Raw genomic sequence first — 24,661 nt, forward strand, 5'->3', positions numbered from 1 at the left:
CAGACAAAAATTGATTAGTTCTGCCATCTTTCAGCATTACCCCAGCTCATAAAACACTATTCTGATCTTTAAGTTTTTACTTTTCTCAATATAAACAAAATAATTACAACCTCTTTTTGTTATTTCTTGCATTCCTTTCCAGCCACAGAGCTTTCCAAGCTTGTTTTCCAAACTTAAATGTGTTTTTTTGCACTGATCATCTAATATCTGCCCTTGCTTCCATTTTCTGTACATCTTTTATTTTATTTTTTAAAATATTTTGACTTTGTAAGACTTTTATTTCTCAATATATCTTTTCCCCCTCCCCCACCCAAAGAATCATCTCTTATAATGAAAGAAAAAAAGTAAAAAAGAAAAAAAGTTTAGCAAAATAAATCAATATATCAACCAAGAATGAAATTTTCCATATTTTGCACCCAGTCTCCTGCCTCTGAAAAGAAAGGATTATTTTCATATCATTTCTTTGGGTTAACATTAGTTTAGATTATTTTTAGTTGTTGCTGTTCTATTTACATTGTTGTAATATATTGTCTTCCTGACTCTACTTAAATTAGTCCATATGTCTTCTTATCCTCTATATTTTCATAATCTTTTACAATGCAATAATATTTCATAATATTAATTCATTTCAATCAGCTGAAATTAAAAGGCATTTCCAGTTTCCTGAGGTATGTTTTCTTTAAAAAGTTCTAAATTGACAGGTGAATATCTATATCAGTCTCTAGATAATTCCTCAACCTACTCCCCTCTCATGAGCTACTCCTCTACCCTTCCCACTCCAGTCACATACAAAGATGGTCATACTCTTGATCTTACCATCCAAAGCAGTACCTCTACATTCTTCTGAAATTCCCTTGACAATAATCTAGTGACATTGTACGTCTGCCTCTGCTTTCCCCTATCACTTGTTCTTCATCTGCATCCACACCTCTATTCCTTGACTCCTCAGTTCTTCCCCAGGTCAATTCCCTTGAACAAACCACTCTCTTTTTTCCCCTTTCTTCACCCATCAGTGAACCAAATCAAGTCAGTACTGTCCTCTTAAGTTCCTGAGTCCCTTATCATATCATCAATTGCAAGTTACCCTGGAATGACTCTCACCATCTGGTGCCTTTTTTCTACATACATGCTGCTGAAGAATAATACACAACCATGCTGACTGGGTCAACTAAAAGTTTTTTGCACAGTCTCAACTGCTTCTGGGCAATGCTTCTACAACCCCCTTATCAATGCAGTATCAATCTCTCCACAGTGACACATATTCAAAACTGAACTAATTTGTTAGCCCTAAACACTCCCCTTCCCCCCAACTTTCCTATTGTATTATTCTCCCAGTCCCTCAGGTTTACAACTAAGGGTCCCTTCCTCAACTCTTGACTATCTCTGCCCCACCCCCACTATATCCAATCTGTTGCCAAATCCTGTCAGCTTCATTTTTGCAATATCTCAAAAACAGATTTCCTATACTCTGATACTATCCCCTTGATGTCAGAACCCTATTTCCCCACAACAGATTATTGCAATAAGCTTCTGGTGGGTCTGCCTGCCTCCTTCAAGCCTCCCCCCCACTCTAAATACATCCTCCATCAGCTATAGGAAAGGCCAGTGTTTTTCCTAAAGCACAGACCATATCATATCAAACCTCTACTCAATAAACTCAATTGAATCCCTTGTGCCTCCTGGACCAAAAATAAAATTCTTGTTTGGCATTCAAAATCCTTCATAACCCAGCCCCTTCCTACTATTCCCTAAATTCTTTGATCCAGTAACACTGACTTCCTTGTTATGCCTCAAATGACACTCTGCCTTTGAACCTAGACATTTTGTAGTGGTTGCTCCTCCATTCCTGAAACACTCTATCATTTCTGATCTCTACCTACTGGCTTCCTGGGCTTCCTTCCAGTTCCTACTAAAATCCCATCTTCTACAGGAAGCTTTCCTGAACTATCTTCTATAGAAAACCTTTCCCAATTCTTAATTCTAATGCTTTCCCCTCTTTTTTTCCATTTTCCCTCTCTGTATAGGTTTTTTTTGTACTTTTTTTTTTGCTTACTGTCTCTCCCACTAAATTGTGAACTCCCTGAGAGCAGGGACTATATTTTGCCTTTTTACTTTTTTTAGTATCCCTGGTGCTTGTCATCATGCCTGCACATAATAGTCACTTAATAAATGTTTATTGACCAACAGTTTCCTCTTTTCTCATCAGAATGATTCTTGCTTGCATCTTCAGAAATTTGAGATTCCCATCAATTTTTGCACTCACTTTAGCTACAGAATTTTGGGTTTTGGAATTCTAATTATTCTTTCTCTGAGTCTTCTGAAATTTGCCCTTCCAAATCTAGTGGTCTCTGACTTTATCCTCCACTGTACTGAGTTCTAAGATGATTTTGTCAAAGTTACTTTTTTCATATTTTGATCACGTCTGCTTCAACAACCAGCTCTTCCTTTGTGGTCAGAATCAGCTCCAGAATAATAGTTCCTTTTGCTGTTTTCTCCCCCTTTCAAAGGTTGAAATCATAATCAAGGCAAACTAAAAATATCAGTTGTTTTTATTTTGGCAGGTGAATTTTGGCAGGCACTGAAGTTCCCAACACTATGATATCTCCATATCAGCCTTGTAATTTGTATTCCAGACTTATCATCTATAGTCTTCTGTCTTCATATCTGCTAAGTTTTTTTATTTTTTTATTTTTATTTTTTTAGGTTTTTGCAAGGCAAACGGGCTTAAGTGGCTTGCCCAAGGCCACACAGCTAGGTAATTATTAAGTGTCTGAGACCGGATTTGAACCCAGGTACTCCTGACTCCAAGGCTGGTGCTTTATCCACTACGCCACCTAGCCGCCCCTGCTAAGTTTTTTAAAAATAAAGTTTTAGTTTTTTACTTCATCAAAATTTCCCACAGTATTTCCCTTCCTCCTTCCCAAAGTCAGCCCACTGAACCAGTAATATTTTTTATTAGAACAAAAAAGGAAAAAGAAATTGGCAAAACTGATCAATAAATCAAAAAAGTTTGAAAATATGTGAAATCTTTCACATTTATAGATTTTTGACTTTTGCAAAAGAGGAACGATATCTTGCTATGTCTCTTTTTGAGGCCATATTTATTGTTTGTAATTTTTTCAAAAGATTCTTTCCATTTATATTATAATTGTATATATTTTCTTGGTTCTACTTACTTCACTCTGAATGAGTTCATGTAGATTTTTTCCATTCTTCTAGGCAGAATATCATTTTTATAGAAATATAATAAATCAACTACATATATACACCAAAATTTGTTTAGCTATTACCAAAATGATAGACATCTATTTTGTATCTAATTATTTGCTATCACAAAAAGTGATGCTATAAATATTTTGGTGTATGTAAGGACTTTCTTTTCATTTTTATATAAAGTCTTTTCTTTTATGATGACCATGATAAAGAAAAGATATCAATTTCTAGTCAGAAGTAGACTTAATACTGAAGACAACATACAAATTTATATAGAAAAATTTAGCTTTTATGCAATATTTCACATACCTAACCATCTCTTCTCCAAAATCTGCATAAAAGCTTCCCAGTAGAGAAAGCTGGCCCATCAACACTGAAAAAAAAAATAGTTACTGCACAGTCTGAGGGGGAAAAAAAATTGAAGTAATAACAGAGAGCCAATGTGTTCATCACGATTATATGAAAGTTACAAATATAATATTATATTTTAATGACTTTTTGTGGGGTCTTTTAATTTACAAAGCCTTGCTCTTTTCATCAAAAGATGGAGTGATCATATGCTTAGTGATATATTTTCTCTTCATAGTATAATTAATATGTAGTCAGGATAGGGGAAAACAGATCCATAAGACAGGCACTTTATATATCAATGATGATTAGCAACCTAACCTGGGGAAAGATTTCCAGGTGTATTTCTTAGAATGACTTAAGACAGAGCTCTCTAAATTGTGGCATGCATTTGTCTGTGGTGGCATGAGACCCATGTCATGGTGGGGGCTGGAATGACTAAAATTATTGGGTATTTTCATGAACTGTTCAAAAACAAATTTCACTGAAAACTCAACAGGGCACAGCCTCCAAAACGGAGGCAATTCATTGACTCCTGGTCAAGTTCTCTGAAATTGTAGCTATAACAATATTTGGACAACTTGATGCTTTGGACAGTCATAATTTGAACTCTGGTCCTCAGGATCTGGAATCAGAAGACCTGGGTTCAAATCCTGTCTTTCTTGTTACTTAATGCTTTTGTGACTCATCTATAACTTCCTTAAAACTCATTTTCATTTGCTATAAAATTACAGGATAAGAATAGGTGATCACTAAGTTAATTCTATTTGTTGTCTTTTGTATAGAATTTTCTAAAAAATACTTGCTTTACACACCTATTGTCAAGTATTTTTAAAATCAGGATCTTTCTTCAGAGTAGAAGGTCTTTGAATTACTTTAAACTGTCCAGTGGCATAGAAATCAGAATCACACTTAAACTCTGAGGTCTTAGAAAGAGTCACATAGATACGCCCATTTTTCACAGTCACAGTATGGATCCTTTGCTTAATTCCTTTGGAACACCATTTGCGTTCTGCTGATGGATCTTTGGGGTTTATAGCTTGATACAGTCCTTCTCCAGTTGATAAAGTAATTTTGTATTTATGCCAGGGGCAAACAATACATGCCCGTCCATCAAAATCCTGGGGAAGAAATGATTAATCAGATTTAAGATTTTGGAATTCCAAGTTCTCACATTAAAGAATTTTATTATTACTATTTTTTAAGGTTTTTGCAAGGCAAATGGGGTTAAGTGGCTTGCCCAAGGCCACACAGATAGGTAATTATTAAGTGTCTGAGACCGGATTTGAACCCAGGTACTCCTGACTCCAAGGCCAGTGCTTTATCCACTACGCCACCTAGCCGCCCCACATTAAAGAATTTTATTGTAATTTTTTTATTTTACTTTTTTCATTTAGCAGGCATTTGTTTTCTATCCTCCCACCAATCCCTAACTGAAAAGAAAAAAGAAAACTCGTTCATCAACTTTGAATAGTCAAGAAACACAAAATCTCACATTAATCATTATGTCCTAAAATGTATATTTCAATTTGTAGCTTGAGTCTTATCACTGCTCTGACAGGAGTTGAGTAACAAAGCATCAAAATTTTTAAAATAAAAACTGTATTAACTTGCCTACTAGGCATTGTACTAGATGCTGAAGATACAATCATTAACATGATAACAATAGTTCATGCCTCCAATCAGCATGAATTGTTTGGGTTTTGGGCAGAGACTTTTTTTTTTCAGTCCTATATTCTCTCCCTTCCCTCATTCCCTCTTCCACCCAATGAGAGGAAAAGAAAAATAAAAACTATTACAAATATAATGATACTAGCCATGCCCCCTCCCCTCTCCTCAACCCCACCCCACCCCGCCCACCAAAAAAAAAAAACCCAAGAGAAAATATTTGCTTTAGTCTGCATTCTGAGTCCATTAGCTCTCTATCTAAAGATGGATAGTATGCTTCATCATGAGAACTTTAGAACTGTGGTGGGTCATTGTGCTGATTAGAGTTACTACATTTGTCAAATATTTGCAATATTGCTGCTATTGCATGAATTTTTCTCCTGGTTCTTACTCACTTTATTTTTCATAAGTTCATATAGTTTTTCTGAAACCACCTAGTTCATTTCTTTTTTGTTCAGCTATTCTCCAATTAATAAGCAGCTCATTTTTAACTTCTACCATTCAATTCCAGTAAGACCCTGTAAGGTTTGTACTATTAACCTCATTTTTTTAGATGAGGAAATCAAGACTTATAGAGGCTCATAGAGGTTAGGTGATTTGCCCATTGATATAAGGCATATTTTTACATTTTAATTAGTAAATCTTGATTTTAGGGAATAAGCATTAGTAATGTACCTGGGTCTAGGATATACAAAAGGGGTTCAAAATACATTTATCGAATGAAGTGAATTAAAGCAGCTGATGATCCAATGGAGTGAAAGCTTGAGGTCAATTCTGGCATCAGATGTCAGATGTGTTAAGTTATGTGACTCTGGACAAGTCATTTGACCTCAGTTTCCTAACTGTAAAACAGCTTTAATATTAGCACTGCCCTTAGGGGTGGCTAGGTGGCGCAGTGGAGGGGCGGCTAGGTGTCGCAGTGGATAAAGCACTGGCCCTGGAGTCAGGAGTACCTGGGTTCAAATCCGGTCTCCGACACTTAATAATTACCTAGCTGTGTGGCCTTGGGCAAGCCACTTAACCCCGTTTGCCTTGCAAAAATCTAATATATATATATATATACACATATATATATACATATACATATATATATATATATGTATATGTATATGTATATTAGCACTACCCTCCCAGGATTGTTGAGGATCAAATGACATAACATCTGAAAAGCTCTTACCAGAATACCTCACACATAATTCTTACTAAATGTTTGTTCCTTCTCTTTTTCCTTCTCATACTACAAAATTCAAAATGAAATGCATAGATCTTTATTTCTAGTTCTGCTCTAGATCTAATGTGTGACACTGATAAAGTTATTTAACCTGTTTTCAATCCCAGGAGTTTGAACTCTTTTATCTGTTGGAAAATGTTTTAGCCATTAAAGATACTTTATACATTGTACTTGTAAAGCACAATAAAATATTTAGTATTTACAAAGCAAAAAAAAAGAAAGTTCTCAGATAATATAAAAAGTTCTATTCCTTTTCTACTTCAAGAGGTTATATAAGAATGAAAATGATCTCCACTTTCTAAATGAATTATATATCAACTTTCTAGTTCTGACTGAATTTAAGTAAGAAAAAGAAAGCAGAAGGGTCAGGTACAAGGATCTTGTAACTTCTAGGGTCCCAATAGGAGATACTTAAAGGAGGAATATGAACAACTCTGGAAGAGTGGAAGAAAATTCTATAGTTTGGGCATAATTCTATGTTTGGATTTAAAATAAACATCATTCTTAACATGAATATTAATTAGTATACGCTCTAAATTTTATCCACCTGGTCTAATAGCTATCATCAACTAGAGAATAAATACTGAATAAAACTTTTGAATTTAATCTTCTATCACAATGCCCATTCACTTACTAAATTCACATCCAAGGTTAAGTATAAACCAGGCAGATACAAAATTCAGAGAGAAAAGGGGCATATAAACTTAGACTGAAACTTTTCATGAGGAGGAAAGGTAGTGCTCCCCATTTTTAGTATGGAGTAGAGGGGGACAGGCAAAAAAACTGAAAAGAGGGGCAGAATAATAAAGCTGGACAGTTTCAAACTCTTATGTAGTTGAATATAGTATAGCTTACACATTTTATGAGTTAGGAAATATTCTTAACAATATTAACATATAAGCTAAATTATATTCTAAAGTAAAAGGTAATTAAGTTTTTCACTACTTTTGAAAGCCAGAAGATTAAAAAATATTAAACAATAAAATCATTTAGAAATAAAATAGAAAAAAATTATCTGGGTTTGTTGAAAATTGGTTTATTACATACCTCTATTTCTCCCAAATGTAAAGGTCCTCCTGAATCTGAAATATAAGTGAATAAAGCATCTAGTCAACAAAGACAGTTTCATAGTTAACTATATAACCACAAAGAGAACATAATGTAAAAAATCTTACGGTAACAGCGAATATCCATAGCATGATATTCTCCTTTGTGATAAAAAATGACAACTTCTCTGTCATGGACTATAGCTGTCATTCTTTGAGATTTTTTAATATCTTCTTCTCTGCCAACATAGATAGGAGAATTATCTTCTGTTTTCTTAGGATCTTGTGTAGAGCTTTGCAAATCCATGTTTGCTAAATAAAACAAATAAAAAAAATACACCAGATAACTAGTAAGTATGGTCTTTCTTAGTTCAGGACCTTAACCAATGCAGAATTATTCATAAATTATAAAAAAAACAAAGATTTCTTTCAGATGAAACTCTATCAATATAAAATTCTTTCAGATACAAAATCCTTATTGATTCCCAGAGATATATTTTATTGTTTCATAGGATAATCAATTAGTAAAACTAGGTATGCTGTCTCACCAAGAGTTTCTACATTCTTCCTCCACTATTGACCTAATGTCTCTAGCAAAGCCACTATTACATTTTTATTTATTTATTTAGGTTTTTTAATAAGGCAATAGGGTTAAGTGACTTGCCCAGGGTTACACAGCTAAGTAATTATTAAGTGTCTGAGGTCAAATTTGAACTCAGGTTCTCCTGACTCCGGGGCCTGTGCTCTATTCACCGTGCCACCTAGCTGCTCCCATACCACTATTATAAGAACAGCTCAGAATTATATAGAAGGTAGAAAGCCCTCTAGACCACAGGTTCTCAAAGTATGATGAGGGGGGGTCCTTGAGGGTCTTGAAGACCCTCACAGGAAAAGTTTGTGATTTTTATAACAATTAGGAGATTGCCTATTACAATTTTCCCTTTTCAGGAAGGAGTTTATGACCAAGGAAGAGATGGAGAACATCATTAAAAACAAACTACATAATTTTGATTACATTAAATTAAAAAGGTTTTGCATAGACAAAACCACTGGAACCAAGATCAAAAGAAATGTAGTAAATTGGCAAACAACTTTTACAACTAGTATTTCTGACAAAGGACTCATTTCTAAAATATACAGAGAACTGAGTCAAATTTTCAAAAAAACAAGCCATTCCCCAATTGACAAATGGTCAAAGGATATGCAAAGGCAATTTACAGTTGAGAAAATCAAAGCAATCCATAGTCATATAAAAAATTGCTCCAAATCATTATTTATTATAGAAATGCAAATTAAAGTATCTCTGAGATACCACCTCACACCTCTCAGACTGGCCAATGTGAGCAGAAAGGACAATGATCAATGTTGGAAGGGATGCAGGAAATCTAGGACACTAATACATTGTTGGTGGAGCTGTGAACTCATCTAACCTTTCTGGACAGCAATTTGGAATTATGCCCAAAGGGCAACAAAAAATGTGCATACCCTTTGATCCAACAATACCACCACTGGGTCTATACCCTGAAGAGATTATGAAAAAGGGTAAAAACATCATTTGTACAAAAAATAGTTATAGCAGCTCTGTTGAAGATGAACTGGAAATTAAGTGAGTGTCCTTCAACTGGGGAATGGCTTAACAAACTGTGGTATATGTATGTTATGGAACATTATTGTTTTATTAGAAACCGGGAGGGATGGGAATTCAGGGAAGCCTGGAAGGATTTGCATGAACTGATGCTGAGCGAGATGAGCAGAACCAGAAAAACATTAATACACCCTCACAGCAACATGGGGGTGATGATCAACCTTGATGGACTTGCTCATTCCATCAGTGCAACAACCAGGGACAATTTTGGGCTATCTGCAATGGAGAATACCTTCTGTATCCAGAGAAAGAATTATGGAGTTTGAACAAAGACCAGAAACTATTACCTTCAAAGTAGAAAAAAAAAAAAAACCATTATCTTACTATGTAATTTTACTATCTCATACTTTATTTTTCTTCCTAAAGGATATGATTTCTCTGTCATCACATTCAACTGAGATCAATGTATACCATGGAAACAATATAAAGACTAACAATGCCTTTTGGGGGGGGGGTGAGGGGAGGGAAGCAAGAATGGGAAAAGATTGTAAAACTCAAAACTCAAAATAAATAAAATCTTTCAAAATCCTTTCAACAAAAAAATTTCCCCTTTTCCAACCTCATAACTGAGGCAGGATTTTCTTCATATATTTCAATATTTTGCAAAAGACTGAATGCAGAAATAGATATGAGAATCTATTTCTATTAATCTAGAAATTAAATAAATTAATAAAAATATGTAAAATAATGCCACTGACATCACTAATTATTTTGTTTTGGAATATTATTCAGAGAAAATGTTTTTAACATGACATAATAACTTTATTACTATTATTTAAGATGAATGAATGAACATTTATTTGTTTTTCCACCTTCATGCAACGGTAGTTTTTCACCCATCAATTTTTTGGCAAGGTTTTGAGGTTTACATTGTTCCCCCTCCCTCCCATCCTTACCCACTCCTTCTGACAGAAAGCAATCTAATATAGGCTCTACATGTACAACCATGCTAAACATAGATCCATATTGATCATGTTGTGAAAAAAATCTTATAATTTTTAATAGGGAAAGGGGCCATTGAGACCAAAAAGTTTAAGAATCACTACTATAGACCATAGTTTTTGGCAGAGTAATTAAAGGCAGTTTTAGTGCTTACAAGTGTTATAGAAGCAATTAACCTGTTTCCCTTTTAATTAAGAACTGGTTAGAAGAAGAGGAAAAGGAAGAAAACTTAATTCAAGGAATAAGGGAAGTAACATATGGAGTTTTAAAAGGTTTTTAAAGGAAGTTTGTATTTAGTTGTAGTTCTAAACAATAATTTTATTAGAACATTTTTACTTATGAGAATAAAGTCTTTTCCTGACTAGTTTGTGATCTTGGGCAAATTTTAGGGACTCAGTTTCCCTTATAAGAAGAGGAGGCTTGAATAAATATAGTTTGAATTTCCTTCTAACTCTAAGTCTATGATACTTTAAGTCAACAATGAGAAGCAACAAAACTCCAGGCAAATAGAAAGATCAATATTAGTAACATTGTCAAAGTTAAAAAAACATGCCTGTTCTGTTAATAATAAGTAGATTTTAGAGAATGTGCTTGGGGGGGATAGGATGGGGAGTTGTTTTGATATTTGATGAGAAATAGTGTTTGAAAACTGTATTAATATTTTAGGAATTAAAGTTGCTATGGACAAAATTTTTATCAATGGTTAGCCAACTTTTTGGTTATAAGTTTTTCCAAGTTTAATTAGACTAGTCTTTGTATGACAAATAAAGAATCTATCACTGGGCCTGTACTTGGAAGTCTTTCCAACTTAATACAATTTTCTAGAACTTCTAAAAGTCAGACCTATTTTCTCTCTACTGTGCCATGCTGAAAATAAGGTACTGATAACAAAATTTTTAATGGTTCCTTCCAAATATAAACTTTGAAAAGTCATTAAGTTCTTTAGGTATCATGTATGATACAGGTACATACAGTGTATCAAACACAAAGAAGCAACAACTCCCAACACTATAATCAGTTGATCAAGTGACTTGTATATTTTTAAACTATCTAGATTATTCTTTCCCCTATCGAAGTTACTTTTTATAACTATTTATTTGACCTTCCACTGGAAGATTGGCAGGTATGATAAAGTTTCTATTAAGTTGTGATGTCTGATTCGCTAAAGAGTTAAAATTTTTGTCTCGTTTTCTGATTAAATGTAGATTTAAATTTGTTCTCCCTATTCTCTTTAAACTATCTCCTTGAAAAACAAAAGTTCTTTTTCACTAAAAAAAAACCCAAACAAAATAAAATCCAGCATTTATCCAGATGATTTTTACAAAAAGAACTGCTAAATTAGAGATTATGTAAATTCCTAAAAATTTCAAAAAAGTTTACTTCTAAAGTAAGAGTTAGGCAACAGGAAAAAGAAAGAGTAGAAAAGAGCCTCAGGTGATTGCTTTTGGATTTCAAGCAGTGACATAACTAGAGAACAAGGATCTTCAACTGACAAAAGACTGGACTCCTGTTTTGGAGGGTCAAGTAAATTGAAGACACAAGTCAATGAAAGTTAATATAGTAGAATGTCTTCTTCACAGCTATACAAAGTAAAAGTTATTTTATGAGGGAATAGCTAGGTGTTCTAATGTTAATAAAGAGCATTTAGTCCAATCCTTCTCATTTTACAATTAAAATCAGACTTCCTTGAATTGAATTGAGGGGTGGGTAGATGGGAGAAATCAAATCTAGGTCCCAAAAGAATCTAGGTCCTAAAATACCTTTTCCAGAGATTTAGGTTGCATAGCAAATTATGTATAGACAGCGACCCTACCTCAAGGAAAAATCTCAAGGGGAAAATTGGGAAGGGGGGATAAAATACTTCATTTTTCAAAGAATATTCTGTCTACAGCACTGATATGGATGAAGACTTAAAGTTTACTTAAAACTGGTCATTGAGGGAGAGAAAGCACAAAAAAGTTATATAATTCATTTTCCAGATTTAAAAAAATAGAAAAACCACTAGAACCATACAATTAATGAAATGTATAAGATGCTTAACATAAAAATTACAGCAATTAACTTAAAGTGAAACAGAATATTTTCTTAGTCATAGGAAACAATAGTTAGCAAATTCACAGGAATCTACAACAACAATTTAGCTTCTTTCAAGGTTAGGAGAAAAGGCTAAAGTGGCCTGTTTTTGGCAAGAGATGATAACAGAAAAAGAAAGCTGTAGGTGGAATGCTGCTAAAAGGTTGAGAAACTACTCTTTTTCACAATATGAAATACTTATCCTTTCATTATAATTGGCTTCTTTGTGTACAACATTAATGTCATTACTTATTATATTTAGTGACTTCATAATTAACAATTCCATATCTTAATTAAAGTTGTGACTATCTTTTACCATTAAGACTTTTGTAAACAAGGTCAATTCAATTAGTGTTATTTTTAATGTATTATTTATATTTCCCTACATTTTTAATCTATCCTAATTCCATATTAAAATAACACATTTACTCTATTTAAATTCCATATTAAAACAACACTTAACTGAAAAAAGTGACAAATTAAATTAATTCATCTTACTGTTTGTATTGAAAAGGAAAATATTTCAAAACAATAGCCATTAATTTCTCTAAAAAAAGAAACTTTTCTCTTTTCCATAACTTTGAGTGACAATACTGCACATAAAAAATAATTCCAGGGTCACACAATATATGTTAGACATAGAGATGTTAGACCCACTTAGAATGAATATAATTATGGCATATTAAACTCAATTAAGTCTATTGGACTTCTTAAGCATCTCTAAGTGAATGTCTCACACCGAAGAGTTAAAAAAGCTATAATGAAAGCAGGAAAATGAAAATTACTTACTGGTTACTCCACAGTACACAGTCCTAATAGGTTCAAACTGTTGGAACTCTTCCTACAGAAAATTATCAGAACTTTTTTAAACAGCCACACCCTTGCCTTCAGCTTCAGAGTAGGCTTTTTTTGCAACTCAAAGGTAACTCAGTTATTTTTTAGAGCAATTCCTCAATTTACAATAAAAAAGGAGGGAGAGCACACATTTCCTAAACTCCTTTTTAAACAAATTCTTAAGAAATATCAAATAAAATGAGTATTTCTGTTTACAGTATAAAAGAGAATTATATACAGAACTGCAAATCTTTATTGTGTGGAGCTTTTCAAGCATATAATAAATTCAATGTTACTTTAAAGGTTGTCCTGTTTTTTCTTATTTCTTCTTAACCAGGGATTCCTACCCTTATTGTTGTTTATCCTTAATTCTGTGTTCTTTCCTGTGTTCTATTTTCCAAACTACACTGTAAATTCTTTTTTTGCAGGTACTTCTGTAACTTCTATTTCTTTCTGTTCTTTAATGATAGTAGCTGGGTAGGGTTCAGAATGTTATTAGTTTAATTGAAGTGAAAGAAGACACTATAAATCTGTTAAGCCACAGAACATGGAAAAATAAATAACTCCTGAAATTTCAAAGAAGAGTTCTGAGGTTTAAAATTTCTGTAGATTAAAGTTCATCAAGGATACTTACTTGAAAATTGACAACATACTGAAAATTTGTGCAAATGGTAAATATATGCAACATGCTACTGAAATGTAATATGCTACTGAAAGTACTGTAAAATAAAAATTTTATACACCACAAAGGTAGGAGGCAAAGAGTTGTATTATTCATCTCTTGAAAAAGACATTGTGTTAAGTCAACAATCATTTACAAAGTACAAGATATAGATATGTGCCAGGTACTGTGGTGAGCATTAGGGGTATTAGAAAAGAAAAGAAAATCCATTCCTTCACCAAGATCAAAAACTAATGGGGTTGACAACATAAAAACAATCATGTACAAATAAATTCTATATGGAATAAATTAAAAATAATCTCAAAAAGAAGGTACTAGCATTACATATGAATATATATGACTGATTTTATATATATATATATCTATATACCAACACATATGCATGCATATATAATATCTATCTATATATATATACACACACATAAGTATATGTAATATTTAAATTGATACTACATACATACATGAGGGTAGCTAAATGGTGCAGTGGATGGAGCACTGGTCTTGGAGTCAGTAAGATGGGAGTTCAGATCCAGCCTGAAACCCTTATTAGCTGTGTGACCTTGGGTGAATCACTTAGCCCTGACTGCCTCTCATCCAGGGCCACCTCCAATCATCCTGATTCATATCTGGCCACTGGACCCAGATGATTCTGGAGCAGAAAGTGAGACTGGTGACTTAGCATCATCCTCCCTCACTCAAATCCAATTCATGTGCTTGTCATGGCATCACCTCCCTGATGTTGTGGTCTTCTTAGAAAATGGAAGGACAAACATTATTAGAACATACTACTTCAGATGTCACTTGAACAAGGACAATGGTGGAACATCATCATCATTCTCTTTGTTTTGAGGATCTAAACTCTAGGTGCCAAGCTCTCACTAGTTTTTTGGTTGCCACTTAATTCACATAGACTTTTCAGTCCCCTAAAACCCTAGAACTTTTTCAGAATTGTGGTCCAACTGGTCCATGCTCCAACTTGTACTTGTGAAGTTTTTTTTTTAATAGTTCAGTGAAAGACTTTAAATTCATCCCTACTGAATTTCATCTTATTAGATTTCAAGGCTCAAGATTGCCAAGTTCTTTTAGAATCCTGGCTCAACAACTGTTAGCTATCTTTCCTGACTTGTTATCATGGATAAATTTGATGAGCTGATGATCCTACTAACATGACTGTATAGTAAACCATACAGAAGCTGGTTTATATTAGTACAATATCTCATTGTCTAAAGCTCTGCTTTTTTTGGTTAAATTGAGAGACAGCCAGTATCCTTAAATAAGTATATATGCATTAACTAACTAACTAACTAACTAACTAACTAACTAACTAACTATATATATATATATATATATATATATGCAATACATACATACTTATTTACATATAAATTTTTTTTTTTTAGATTTTTGCAAGGCAATGGGGTTAAGTGCCTTGCCCAAGACCACACAGCTAGGTAATCATTAAGTGTCTGAGGTCTGATTTGAACTCAGGTCCTCCCGACTCCAGGGCTGGTGCACTGCGCCACCTAGCTGCCCATGCAAAATATTTTTAAATCATTAAAAAAATTTGAGTTTCAAATTCTTTACTTCCTTCCTGCCCTATTGCCCATCTAGAGAATGCAAACAATGATGTTGATTATCTATGTGAAGTTAGCCAAAACATATTTTTTCATATTAGCTATGTTGCAAAAGAAAACAGACCAAAAAAAAGAAAAAAAAGTAAATATCTATAGCTAATCTGTATATAGAGTTATTTGGGTGACTGGCTATTATATAAGCTTGTAGTATAACCTAAAAAGGAGCCCTGTCTGTACTATCTAAAACTAAACTCTTTAACTCTAAATTTCTGATTTAAAAAAAAAATCTGAATGTTAACCTCTGCCCTCCTCAAGGACTATGTATGTTTCTCTGGCTATAATTTTTTTTTTTACAAATTTTTTCCCTAATTTTACTTCCCTCCTCCACCCCACCCCCAAAAGGCAATTTGCCAGTCTTTACATTATTTCCATGTTGTACATTGATCCAAATTGAGTGTGATGAGAGAGAAATCATATCCTTAAGGAAGAGACATAAAGTATAAGAGATAACAAGATCAGACAATAAGATAACAGTTTTTTTTCTGAATTAAAAGGTAATAGTCCTTGTAAATCCAGTTGTTTCTCTGGATATGGTATTCTCCATTGCAGAGAGCTCTAGCTACAATTCTGAAGGCAAACTCTATGTGTGAAACCACCTGGTTCTCCTCTAAAATTGCATCTGGGGGGCAGCTAGGTGGCACAGTGGATAGATAGAGCACCAGCCCTGGAGTCAGGAGGACCTGAGTTCAAATCCGACCTCGGATACTTAATGATTACCTAGCTGTGTGGCCTTGGGCAAGTCACTTAATCCCATTGCCTTGCAAAACCCTAAACAAATAAATAAAATAAAATAAAATTGCATCTGTAAGTTGCGTAAATAGAGTAAAGACCATCCTGAGAAGGCAAGAAATTGCCCTCTGGTTATCTCTATAAAAGAGCTGAATAAATTCTTATATTTAAGACATTCAGAATGCTTTGTATGTCTATATAGCTGATATCAACTTAAAATATCAAGACAAAGGAGAGTTACCTGTGCTAATTGGTCTTTTTTTGTCAGTTCTGACATGGAACAGATCTTACGAATGGGTTAGAAAATCAAAAAATAATCAATGACATTTTTATGTACTAATTATTAAGCTGATTGATCGGTCGCCAAAATTTTAGGAGTCTTATAAGCTTTCCATAAGTATTTTTTCCTCATTAAGCTCTTGGTGGATAGCTTTAATGATGTCATCCATGGCTTTCTTTTTTTGGTAAGATCTTAATAAAACTTCCTTCATAGATAATAATATTTCATTTTTAGCCTAAGATAATTACTATGAGGCCGGGGTAGTGGCTTCAGAAAGGGCGTCCTACCTGCAGGCTTTCTGGATCTAAATTATGAAAGTTCATCACTGAACTCCTGGGCTCAAACCTTAACTGTAATGTTCCGGTGCCAGTTATTTGACTTCAATAATTAAGTCTTAGTTTTTCCTCTTTTGGAAAATGAGGGAGTCGGATTTTATTTAAATCATTTTTTAAATTGAATTTACTTAAATCACGCTCCGAAGACCCCATCAGGGAGACTCCGAGGGAAATTCTGCAACTCCGGCTCAAAGGCCCCAAAGCGGCCCCTCCCCCTCCCTGCCACAGGGAGACGCGGGGTGCTGCCGGGAGCGCGCACCCGAGGCCGAGGCCGAGGCTGAGGGGACCGGCCGCACACGCCCCCAGGGAAGTGCGTGCGCGCCCCGCCGGGCCGCGCGCGCGCCCCCCGGAAGTAGGAAGCGGCAGCTCAAGGCGCCTCGAGCCCTGCCCCACCCCCACCACGTCTCCACCTCCCGAGCCTCGCTCTCCCGCCCGCCGGGACCGTGCGCACAGAACCGGAGCTAAGCTCCGCCCCCTTCCCCGCCCCCGAACCTCTCAGCGCCGCGCCACGCGGGGAGCCCACCAAGCCCGGGGGTCCACGTAGATGGAGCGCTTCGGGCGTTCCCGTCTCCGCAGGGCGGGGCGATAGGGTTCACGTGACCCCAAGCGGAAGGGAGGCGTGGCCGGCTCTCAACCCCTCCCGCCTCGGCCACACCCCCTGCCTGTAGAGCTGCTTTAGGCCACGTGGTGTGTCTGGTGCCGGGAACCAAGTTCAAGTCCGACCTCAGAGGCTTCACTTTGCATATCACTTTGCCTCAGCTTTCTCATCTTTAAAATGAGTTACTTATAGCACCTGCCTCTGGGATTGTGAGGACCAAATGAGATTTTTTTTTAATTTTATAAATATTTTATGTTTTTCAATTACATATAATAGTAGTTTCTACAATCATTTTTTATTTGCAATTTTTTCCTCCTCCCTCTGTTCCCTCCCCCCTCCATCAAGGCAATCTTTACATTTGCTTCCATGATATACATAAATCAAAATTGAATGTGTTGGGGCAGCTAGGTGGCGCAGTGGACTTGGAGTTAGGAGCACCTGAGTTCAAATCTGACCTCAGACACTTAATAATTACCTGGCTGTGTGGCCTTGGACAAGCCACTTGACCCCATTGCCTTGAAAAATCTAAAAAAAAAAATTGAAAGTGTTGAAAGAAGGTATAGATCTAAAAGGAAGAAAGAAAATATTAGAGATAGCAACATTTCTTAACATAAAAGTGAAGATAATAATCTTTGGTCTTCACTTCCTTCTCTGTTTACAGATGATATTGAGATATTGCTAAGATGGTTTGAAAATTTTTTAAAGGTCTTTATGAATTTTTATTTTTATTTTTGGGGGTTTTGCAAGACAATGGGTTTTAATGACTTGCCCAAGGTCACACAGCTAAGTAAACAGTAGGTATCTGAGGTCATATTTAAACTTAGGTCCTCCTGACTGCAGGGCAGGAGCTCTATCCATTGCACCCCAATAGGAGCTGTTATTAATATTATGATTGGCATGTCCTCACATCCACCTCTTGCACACCCTGTTCAAGTCTCAACTCAAGTGCCACCTTCATGAAGCTTTTCTTGATCTTCCCAGATGTTCATGTCTAACCCTTCACCTTGTATATACATCTCCTGTATTTACTTATTCAAGAACCTATTTCCATGTTATCTCTACCTCTCCACATATGGAAGTTGCAGTAAGGAGTACAATAAATATTTGTTGTTGATAGGCTAACTAGATTGTAATCAGAAGTTCAGTTCTTTTGTTTATTACCTGATGACCCAGGGAAAGTGACTTCTGGTCTCTGACTAATTTGTAAAATGCCTTCTTGTGATTAGATATTTTAGTTCTTTTCTACCTCTAAATGTTATCTTAGAGATCCAACCAGCCAAAGAATCACCTTGCAGTTCCACAATTTCAGTTATTTCTGTGGGGACTGCAGAAATTTTTCCTCTGGTCATTTAAAAAAATACAATTAGTATAGCCTCCATCTATGTATTCTGAATTTTAGGCTCAATTGAAAGACATTTTTAATTAGGTAAACTTGGCTTTTTAGGGCATTTTTAATTATTAAGCATGATATTTTATTCACTTTTCACATCAATCCAAGGAAAGTTATCATTGATTAAACATGATACTTTATTTACTTTTCACATCAATCCAAGAAAAATCAAACTTGTTTCCATCTTATTCCTGGTTTTTCCCTGAAAGGCAATGGAACCAGTTTCTACTGGATCAGAGTTTTGATGTAAAGAGAAGTTAAAAGGATTCTCAGATCAAGGTTATTCATTATTATCAGCCAGTCTTTGGATGTAAAAAAAAAAAATGCCCTGGGCACTGTACACAGTTGAATCAGGTACCAAGAGGTTTAGGAAAGCATAGGAATTCAGGAAATATAGCACTCTGTGTCTTCAGGGTTTTTATAATCTAGTTGAGGAAACAGAACTATAAAAATAATTTGAATTTATTCACTTAATAGTTTAAGAAGCAAATATTCAACCATCACCACATTATAATTCCAATAAGAAAGCTCCATTTTAAATAAATAAAAATAACACATGATAAATGAAATAAACCTTACATATAACTAATAATAATTATAGGATATGAGAAGAAGATCTCTCTATAAATATGTTACTTCCTGATTAAACAAATAAATCAAAATAATTATACTTTGCTAAAATAGCAAAAAGATTAGCATTATATATTCATTTTATGTGGTCTCGTTCCTGTGATGTATTCAACTTTTTGTTCCATTCAATTGCAATCTACAACATTAATTTTCTCGTATGATTGCTACAACTCTGCCTACTTTTTATTTATTTATTTTTTTAGTTTTCATCATTCATTTTTGTAAAAATTTTTCCCTTCTTTTTCCCCCTCCCCCAAGACAACAAGCAATGTGATATAGAATATACAACCAGCATCAGGTTAAACATATTTCCATATCAGTCATGAAAGAAGAATCTGTTCAAAAGAAAAAAAAATTAAAAAGTGAAAATGGTATGTTTTGATCTGCATTCAGACTTCACAGTTCTTTTTTCTGGATGTGGATTCTGTCCCATTTTTAGTCTGGATCTCGATCTCCCAAATGACCCATGATCATTGCATTACCACCATCTGAGGTTGCATAGTATAATGACAGAATTAGAGATATACCCAGTAAGTGCCACGTGTCAATTCAGAAAAGAGAGAAATACAAGGATTTAGAGTACTTTATGAAGGCTTCATGGAGAAAGTCAATACAGGATCAAGGAAACTTGGCTAATAGCTTTTCATTTGAAAAGGTCTTGATTATCTTAGTGCAAACATAATATGAATCATCAATATTGGGGAGCAGACCCTCCCCCCTGCTCTCCCACCCCCATGCCATTTTAGGTTGCATTAATTAAAGTAGAATGTCCAGAAATAGGAAGATTATAGTCCTCCCAATGTGGGACATACTATTTTAGGAGGGACACTGATAAGCTTCACTGACTGCAGAGGGAGAATAGATAAGGAGGCAAGGGTGAGGAGAGGGTGAGATAACATAAGACCACTGTTTTCAGATGTCTGAAGTGATATATGGGAAGAAAGATTAGGTTTATTCTGCTTATCTCTCAGATAGAAATTAAACAGAGGGAGATTTTAGTTCCTAGTTTTACTTCCTAATAGGCAGCTACCCAAAATACTTGTTGATAGAATGATTAAGGAGAAGCAGCATTTATGACAGTGGAAACTCAGGGGAGCAACAATATATTGCTGTAGTGGTGGTGGTGGGGGGGGGAACAGCCACTGGCAATTGGCAGCTCCCCAGGAAGCAGCAGATGGCAGTAAAAGTGCAGAAACAAGGAGCAGCTGAGTGACTGGCACATGAATGAATCACTACCTTTCGGGGGTGCCAAAAGCAGTAGTTTTGCAGGTTGGGACATCATCAGAGGAGCATGAATTCAGAATTTCAGTCAATAAGCATTTCTGAAGAACCTCCTTTGGGTCTGGTTCTGTGTCCACTGGGGATACAAAGAAAGAGTCCTTATCTTTAAGGAGCTTACAATCTAATGTGGTAGGGTGGTTCATTGGACAGAGAAGAAAAATGATCAGATACTTATTAGCAGTGTGAACCTGCGCAAGTCACCTAACCTCTGTTTGGTGAAATTTATTCATCCACAAAATGGGGATAAGAATATTGCCTCCCTCCCAGGCTTGGTGTGAGATAATGAGATAATAATTGTGAAGTGTTTAATAGATGTTAGATAACATCATCATCATCGTGAACATTAATACTGAAGACACATAAAAAGAAATTGACTGGGAGGGGGAAGGATAAAGTGGGGTGGGGAAATGATTTGAGGAGGTATGAGTTGCTTTCATCTTGCATGATGATGAGTTTCTGGAAATCATGAAATCCAGAGGAGTAGCCAGGTGGGAAATGAAATTGAAACTTACATTTATCATGAGCTATGAACATCTTTGGGACTTTGGGTTATTGTGCATTTCTGGGAATTGTTCTTGTTTCCCAAAGATCACCTTGAACCTTAGTATAGTTTTCAGGGAATCATTCTGAGCTTGGTCTAAGTGTTTCCAGGGCTCTACACATCATAGGAACTAAATATTTGTTGACTGGTGACAGAATGTCAGAATAAGGAATTTGAACTTTATTTGACTATGTATATTATTGGACTATTCCTTTACAAGAATTGTGGGGATGGGGAAGTGAAAGAGAAGACTGATAGATGATTTTAGAAATTTCTATCCCAGGGAATTGGGAGACTGGTGGCATCATAGAGATGGAAAAAATTTTAAGTGGAAAGGAAGAGCTTAGAAATAGTGAGGGGAGAGAGGCCTCAGAGGGGGATGGCAAAGGAACAATCTGATTGTTTAAACAGAATCGATGTGTCTGAATGGTAAAGAAGATATGACCAGTGGTAGAGGGAAGAACCAGGAATGCAAGGTTGCCAGTGTTGGAGGAACAATGAGGAGACACATTCTCTACATTGTAAACCCAGTCCTCTTTTCCATCCCTGACCATAGCCTTTCCTAGAAGATGTATTTGAGCTACAACCCCTGCCTGACTGCAACTCAGTCTCATGTTTTCATTTATATTATGCCCCAACCACTTCTCCATAGGCAGCTCTCTTCTCTGCTGTTTGGGGTATATTTAATCCTAGCATTAATTGAAAACATCTAGAGTGTGAATGGAAGTGTGATATATTTAAATCTTCATTTGTGAAAATCTCTTTGGTGGTTGTATTGGAATGGGAGAGATGTAAGGTAGGGGAACCTACAATGGGAGCCTATTCTAATGGTCTAGATTGAGAGGTTGGCAGCTCTGTGAGTGGAAAAGGAGAAACACATGTGAGAAATGTTGTGGATACAAATACAGCATGATTTAACAACTATCTGAAAATGTGGAGAGCAAAGAGAAGAAGGAAAAGAACAGTCTTTAGATTCTCTGATAGTGGACATGACATAAATGAAGATCCAGCAAAGAAGACTGAGAAAGTAATCAATTAGGAAAGAGGAGGGCCAGGGGAGTACTGTTACAAAAATCCAGAGAGGAGACAGTATCTTTGAGAAGGTGATCAAAATGTCAAATTAAGCAGAAAGGTCAATGTGGATGAGGATTAAGAAATGACCATCCTGCTTGGAGATTAAGAAATCAATGGGAACTTTCAAAAGAGCAATTTTAGTCTAGTGATGACATCACAAGTCAGGTTTCAGAGAGTTTGGAAGAGTAAATGGAGAGGAAGTATGGAGAGGAAGTAAATAAACTGATTGTGGCATGTTTTGCCAGTTTAAAAACACTTTTAAAAAAATTATAAACTTAACAAAATGAACAAATATGAGGGGTTTTCCCCCAATAAAAGAACAGAAAAAAGAGGACTACATATAGTAGCTACCAGATTAATGGGATTTTTTTCATGTTTCAAATTAAACATGGTAATTCCAACATATTACTCAGTTTTGTTCCATTCTGCACTCCCTTCAAAAGTTTTCAAAATATTTTTTAAATGATTCATTATTGTTATTTGTTATTTGTTATTTTTTTATTTATTTAAAAATTTTTTATACCAGTTACATGCAAAAACAAGTTTCAACACTTACTTCCAAAACCTTCAGTTACAAATTCTCTCCTTTCCTACCCCACACCCCATTGAGAAAGCAGGATACTTGGTGCATGTTAAAAATGTGTAGCCATGAAAAACATTACTACAATAGTCAAGTTCTAAAAGTAAACATAACCCCCCCTACACATACACACACATAAAAAGAGTGAAATCTCAAAAATAAAGTATGCTTCAGTTTGTATTCTGACACCATTAACTCTGTCTTTGGGATATGTAGTATTCTTTATCATAAATCCTCTTGGGTCACAGCTGATCATCCCACAATATTGCTGTTACTTTGTGTAAGTTATATTTCCCATTGCATCTGCTCATATAAGTTTTTTACTAAGAGTATCCTGTTCATCATTTCCCATAACAGAATAGTATTTCATCTCAATCACCATCATTTGTTTAACCATTTCTCAATCTCCAGCTCTCTACCACCAGAAGAGAACTGCTATAAATATCCCTATAAATATGGATTGTTTTCTTCCTGTATTTAAACTTTTTCAGGAATATAAATCTAGCAGTGGCACTACTTGGTCAAAGGATAGGCATGGCTTTATAGCTCTTTGGGCATAGTTCCAAATTGCTCTACAGAAATGTTGAATCATTTTAAAACTTCTCCAACAGTACACAAAGTATCAATTTCCCTACATCCCTTTCAACATTTGTCATTTTTTCTTTCTTTCCTATTATCCAATTCAGTAGGTATAAAGTAATACCACAGAATTGTTCTAACCTGAATTTCTCCCATCAAGATAGTACATTTAAAAAAAATTTGAGGGGGCAGAGCCAAGATGGTGGCAGGAGAACAGCTTTTCTTAGAAGCACTCTCCAAAATATTTCAAGTGTTAAAATTGGTGGTTGTATGCCACAATCAGTTTATTTACTTCCTCTCAGTACTTCCTCTCCGTTTACTCTTCCAAACTCTCTGAAACCTGACTTGTGATGTCATCACTAGACTAAAATTGCTCTTTTGAAAGTTCCCATTGATTTCTTAATCTCCTAAATTTTTGAAGACAGAACCCACAGAAAGATCCAGTGAGGTAATTCTGCAGCCCAAGGTAACCTGGAAAATAGCAGGAAGGCTCTGTTCCATGGGTTGGAGGGAGTTTCAGCCTTCTGGGAAGAGTCCCAGGGAACCTGGGTCCCTCTGGCTCCTGGCAGCAGAAGCAGTTTCCTGACCTGCCACCCCAGGGAGCATCAAGCACATCTTGGAAGATCAGGAGGGAGACCTCTGCCAGAGTGAGCATGAAGCCCAGGCCAGTGTGGACTTCCTCAGTGTGGCCACAGCAATCAGCGCAGCCCAGATCCCAGGAATCAGAAGTAGGCCTGTGGAGTCACCCAGCAGGAAGCCACCTGGCAGCTGCTCACTGAGTGCTCAGCCCACGGAAGGTAAGGGAGTTGAGGGAGAATGCCAAGGTCTGTCCTCAGTCCCTGGGACAGGACTCTGGACTTTGGCCATATTCAGAACCTAGTTGCATAGAGCAGGAACTTTCCTCACAGCTCTGTGGCAGAGGAGTAAGCTTGTGGTCATTCAATAGACCAGAAGAGCAGTGAAAGCCTCACATACTGAGGTTCTTGTGGTGGTGTCCCAATAGTACTCAGAAGCTCAGGAAGCACACCAAAACCAGGCACAGGATGGGGAAATGAGTAAATAGAAAAAAAAAAGGAACCTGACCATAGACAATTGCTTTGGTCCCGTGGAGGACCAAACCACACAATCAGAAGATGAGAAACCCCAAGCTTCTATTTCTAAAGACACCAAGAAATGTAGAAGTTGGACTCAGACTATGATAGAGCTCAAAAAAGATTTTGAAAATCAAGTAAGGGACGAAATTGGGAAGAGAAATGAGAGTGATGAAGGAAAAACATGAAAACGAAGTCAGCAGCTTAGTCAAGGAGATTCAAAAAATTGCTGAAGAA

The 24,661-nt window shown here is 35.7% G+C and overlaps 1 protein-coding gene across 6 annotated transcripts in view; it reads right to left on the bottom strand.

The window, feature by feature from the left end:
- RFESD (Rieske Fe-S domain containing) overlaps window positions 1–17,231 on the bottom strand; it is a 56,354-nt gene extending 39,123 nt beyond the window's left edge. Inside the window, exons 1-5 of one of the 6 annotated variants that reach the window (XR_012472631.1) lie at window positions 16,789–16,860; window positions 7,636–7,818; window positions 7,508–7,542; window positions 4,377–4,682; window positions 3,523–3,586 (exon numbers count right to left, since the gene is read on the bottom strand). Coding sequence is in view for 4 of the 6 variants with exons in the window: in XM_074207670.1 (XP_074063771.1) it covers window positions 4,383–4,682; window positions 7,508–7,542; window positions 7,636–7,818; window positions 16,789–16,813 (543 nt within the window). In the remaining 2 variants the exon portion in view is untranslated. Of the gene's footprint in view, window positions 1–7; window positions 4,683–7,507; window positions 7,543–7,635; window positions 7,819–12,955; window positions 13,224–14,143; window positions 14,929–16,788; window positions 16,861–17,152 lie in introns of those variants that run through there. The other 5 variants (XM_074207670.1, XM_074207672.1, XM_074207673.1 and 2 more) reach the window with 5 other exon arrangements.
- Between the last annotated feature and the right edge of the window lie 7,430 nt (window positions 17,232–24,661).

The sequence above is a fragment of the Macrotis lagotis genome, chromosome X (genome assembly GCF_037893015.1).
Source record: "Macrotis lagotis isolate mMagLag1 chromosome X, bilby.v1.9.chrom.fasta, whole genome shotgun sequence".
NCBI lineage: Eukaryota > Metazoa > Chordata > Mammalia > Peramelemorphia > Peramelidae > Macrotis > Macrotis lagotis.